Raw genomic sequence first — 4,920 nt, 5'->3', positions numbered from 1 at the left:
ACTATTCTCCTCAACTGTGAAAAAGAGTTCCAGGGTGAAGAGACCAGTGCTGCGTGTGTCTTTACCTTTCTCGTACTTAGAAAAGACCATCATTTGCATGGTTGTTTTTAACCTTTTTTTTTAACCTGATGGACAATTTCAGTATTTTAACTGCAATCCTAGAAAAGTTTTGTTATTCCTTTTTAGAGGCATGTCAGAAACTAAACACAAGTGGGAAAAGTACTGGAAAATGCTTGATATCAAGGAGGACATTAACGGTCTTGGAGAGGAGACGAGAAGAAATACCCAGGAGGAATGACATCGTGGCAAGAAGTTTCTTCCGGACGGGATACACAAACAGAAAGTGGAGAGGATTTTCAAAGATGGAGGACACAGGAGAAGAGGCGGTACAGGATAGGAGGAGCGGAAGGACATAAGATGGCGTGAGGACCAAAGCCGGTGGTTGGTTTGATCCGAGCCACGTGTGCGTTCAGCTACGTCTCCTCACCACGTTATGGATGTCGACGAAACGTTGGGTTCTTCTAATGGCCGGTCTCTCTAGTCTTAGACCAGGTAAGTGCGTACTCTAGGCATTCCAGATAATAGATTAATTTTTCAAGCAGTTTGGATATATACAAAAAAGTTGCCATTGCCAAAGTTCTACGCATGTTTAGCCTTCAATCCGATTCAATATAGGGCAGAGATGGCATGAAAGCTTTGTGCAAATATGGCGGACGTCAACCGTCCCATCTGCAGAAACCATTTCAACGTCGTCCGTCTTTATCCGGTGGGTTTTAACTTGGTGATTTGAGTTGCTCGTTTCCTTACAAACTCAAAGCAAACACTTTACCTTTCTATTTTTACCATATTAATTGTTCTAACTTTTGTAGGTATTTTCCTCTTTTTCACCAGTTTACAAAACGAGTACACAGTTTGATTAGATCATGATCATAATCGAGACAAATTGTGGATCGAATATTTAACTTGCATCTCAGAAATTATGATTGTGATGATCGTTAATCCCAAAAACAAGGTTATCGAAAGGTTGCCGTGGGACCAAATCTCAAATGATTTCGAACAAAAACTGCATCGTCTGCATACCACTCGAAATATTTCATTACTTACCGAATTTTTATCGTGAGGGATTGTCCAATGATTGTCATCGGTTGGTAAATTTGGTTTCAACCATATGGTCCTTTATGAAATTGGATTACATCACAAATAATCTGTACGACATTAGATATACAGAGTTAGAATAAGTCAGTAAATGAAATGGTAAAAATAAGTCACTGTACTGATATAAATGCGGAACCTGAAAGACTTAAAACGGTGACCTGGATAAAGGTTTTTATGCTGATCTGTTATATGCGCTTCATTTTTTTCAGTTGCAATCGACAAAATCAACAATTTTGTTTTATCGAAAAACAGGACGATCTTAACTGGGATCGACTTTATTCATATTCCAAATATATACCGTAAATGTTTTTCTTGCGTAGAAGATAACTGCAAAATCACTTCACTGTTGATACCTAGAGTATAAGAAAAGACATAGGGTCATAAATTGCTGACTAAATTCCAAAAGCTTGAAAAATTTAGCGCCATTCCCATGGAGTCTGTGGTTAATCGAGTTCTGCGGAAAATAAAGCTATTATATTAAATGGGCCGCTCTGTTCTGGCTGTGCTGCGTCATTGGGTAATTAAATAGATTTCAATATTTGGTTTCGTGTCTCGTTTTGATGTTATAGTAATCCTTGATTGTATTGCAAAAAGAAGACATTTAATTATATCTTACAACTTAGTGCGAGTTTAGGTGTACTTAACTAAGGCTTCAGATAAATATAACTACAGATAATATACAGTAGATAATCACACACTAAAAGATATTGTCATCCTGCTTTAGTGTAAACGCATCACCAAAAAAATATACAGGGCTAATTAATGTAAAAAGGATGTACAATAAATCATTTTGATAAAGATTGATAAGAAACAAGTATGTTTTAACCATTGAGGATAGCGCTTTAGAGGTGATATTATATTTGTATGTAAAACCTCAATTCTGTCAAAAAAAGGTACATATTGTGGCTTACATAAGTGAAGGATTTATTTTTTCTCCTAAAAAGTGATTTTCTGACTGTTTTCAGGTAGTTCATCGATCGGTGTAAGGCAGGTTTGCGGCTTAGGAATTGGGAGTAAATGAACCAAGCGATGCACCAACAAGGCATGAAACTAAGAAAATGACTGTGAAGGCCAACGGTACTTGAATGAACAATCTAGTAACGATCTACCAACAAAGGTCATCATTCTGCTCAAGGATGTGGTTAACTCTGGGATTCAGACTGAGGAACGAGTCCTTCCTCCTGAACACATGGCATCCATGAAATCCGCGCTGTCGCCCTCTCCATCATTGGCCATGAGTGTAACGGGAAGCTGATAGCATGTGACCAACAGCACCCGGGAACCCAGCATCACGCTGCTACACCACCTTGATAAAACCTCCGTCAGGAAAATGGCCGATGCAGGTTTTCGGTTTTGGAACGAGGACAACAAGTTCCAGCAAGCAGATTTGCTGACGTCACCATTAGCATCACTCCATCTCATCGACGAAAAGACCGACCAAATGGAGGATGAGCATGGACCACATTTTATATGTCCTGCAATAACATCATCCAGCCAATCACAAAAGGAGGCTGACATATCCTCAGCTCCGTGCTCTCATCAGTCACTATCATATCAAGGTAAAATGCAGATGACGTTTATCGACACATTACGCTAATCAATCTTTAAAGAAATGGATTACAGTATTAACGGCTCACACACACAAACAGTGCTTTTTTTGTGTGAATACCAAAGTAACACATCCTGCTATTCAGACATTGCACTCGCAGGCATCGATTTTAAACTTTTTAAGGTCAAGACAACTGTTACATTAAAGGAGGGCTCATATTTTAGGGCACCAAGGCAAGCTAGAAGGGCACCAAGGTAAACATTATTTTTCTTTCGAGGCAGGGGTTAGTTGTAGTTTTTAAAATGTGTGCGTGCTAGCTATATATAAATATATATATATATATATATATAAATCATGATTACTGATTGTTAGGTAAAGTAGTGTTGGGTTGTGAACGTGTAATACCATCATGTAATTTGTAATGTCTAATAAAAAGACCATAGATAAACATTATCCATATGTCTAAAGACAAATAGTTGTTTTTTTATTCTTTAATAATATCAACTTGTCAGTTTTTTTGTCATTACATGATGCCTTTATCTCTATTTTTATATTTTGATAGAGGGAGTATTTTTTTGTATTATTTATTTAATTTATGTACATTTATATGTACATGTAGATGCTGTATCAGGACAGATCCATTAAGAGTATAGGAATTAACTACACACAATAACAACGTGCTATGTCACATGAAGGGTTTTTGAAGTAATACCTTTGTGACATGAAAAAAACACAAGTAATGTAAAAAAAAACCTGGTGTTTACTTTTTGATATCAAAATAAAACACAAAGCAGTTTGGCTAATGAAGAAAAAGTAAAAAAAACAAGCGTTGTTCTTCAATACCTATCAGTACAACAGCTTGGCCAACAAAAATAAAGAGTGACACCTCTCACATCGAACACACAATCTTCACAGCCTGCGTTCCATTCGATGAGATGACAAAACATTTTAGCTAGTATTGATGTTATTTGAACACTGTTACAGTTTGCAGTTGAATAAAGGACGAGTGAACATCCCAGTAAACAAACTAAAGACTTTATAAACAAGTTGTGACAACGTTCACGACACATCACCAGCTGTATTTTGCCTCACGTCATTAACTTAACTTAAATAAAAGCAACATCAAATAGTTTTTCTCCTTCGCTGTATACTTTTAGTGCGGGGACAAGTGCGTCTATCTCCAATATAGTCCACACCTGTCGCCATCTAACAGCACTGCGCTCTTAAAAGCACGGCGGGAAGCGAGGGAAAACTACGTTAAACCAAGCGCTTGGCTCCGTGTAATCCGAGGGTGAATCTCCAGAGCAAAATCCATGTCGTTAGTCCGCCATGATTATCAAGCCAAACGACGCTAGTGCACATGCGCCTGACTTCGTGTTGCCTAAAATGCATTAATAAATGACGTTTTTTCGGTAATTAAAAAAATTAGACGGTGTTACTAAACGTCTGGAATTTTATCGCATATTATCATATCATTTACTGCTACATCCCTCGTCCATTAACAAGTAAAAAGTCAAGGACGGTCACGGCATGTTCTTGCTGTTGATGTTGGTAAATTTTTTAGGGCATGACAACAAAAGACGAGGGCAGTCGCCTCGGTTAAATTCGAGCCCTGCATTTGTATGTAGCTGTAATGTATAAATTGCTGCACACATGTTTTGGTGTTGCTGTTAGCAAGAGGGATTTAAAATATTACAGTAGGGTTATAAATAATATTAAAGCTTTTATAGCCAATTTTGAACCCGATCAAAGCCTGCAAAGGCCAAATTATCAGCAGACTTTTAAAAAGGTGAAGTGCACTTGTTTTGGAATTTTGCCTATCTTTCACAATCATTTTGAAAGACATGACAGATGGCTTTTTTATGCATTCTAAATATTAAAAGGAGCCATATGTAAAAATATGGCCAGAAATGGTACTGCAATCAAAGTCAAAATTCTGTAGTCCCTTCCCCCTCTCCCTGACTGAGGTTGCCAGATACGCAGCCGAATCCAGCTTGATCGACTGGGCTACTCCAAGGAACTTCAAACTTCCACTGCCTCTTACTCGGGGTTGAGGTGCTGGGACCATAATAGTTGAATAGACGAGCATTTTGTCAATAACAAATCTTTAACCAACACATTTTACACAGAAATTAGGCTATTTTCAGGAAGAAGTACGTCATGCCTGCGTACAATGTCACAACAAATGGCAATCATATGGTTATTGTCAGTACTAT

The 4,920-nt window shown here is 37.8% G+C and overlaps 1 protein-coding gene across 1 annotated transcript in view; it reads left to right on the top strand.

The window, feature by feature from the left end:
- LOC133635206 (phosphatidylinositol 3-kinase regulatory subunit gamma-like) overlaps positions 1-4,920 on the top strand; it is a 28,460-nt gene continuing 23,540 nt past the window's right edge. The window contains exons 1-2 of the mRNA XM_062028114.1: positions 1-552; positions 2,121-2,714. Coding sequence (XP_061884098.1) covers positions 2,486-2,714 — 229 coding nt within the window. The 5' untranslated portion in view covers positions 1-552; positions 2,121-2,485. The remainder of the gene's footprint in view (positions 553-2,120; positions 2,715-4,920) is intronic.

Source organism: Entelurus aequoreus, linkage group LG19, assembly GCF_033978785.1.
Source record: "Entelurus aequoreus isolate RoL-2023_Sb linkage group LG19, RoL_Eaeq_v1.1, whole genome shotgun sequence".
NCBI lineage: Eukaryota > Metazoa > Chordata > Actinopteri > Syngnathiformes > Syngnathidae > Entelurus > Entelurus aequoreus.
This window is presented reverse-complemented; position numbering and strand designations above follow the sequence as displayed.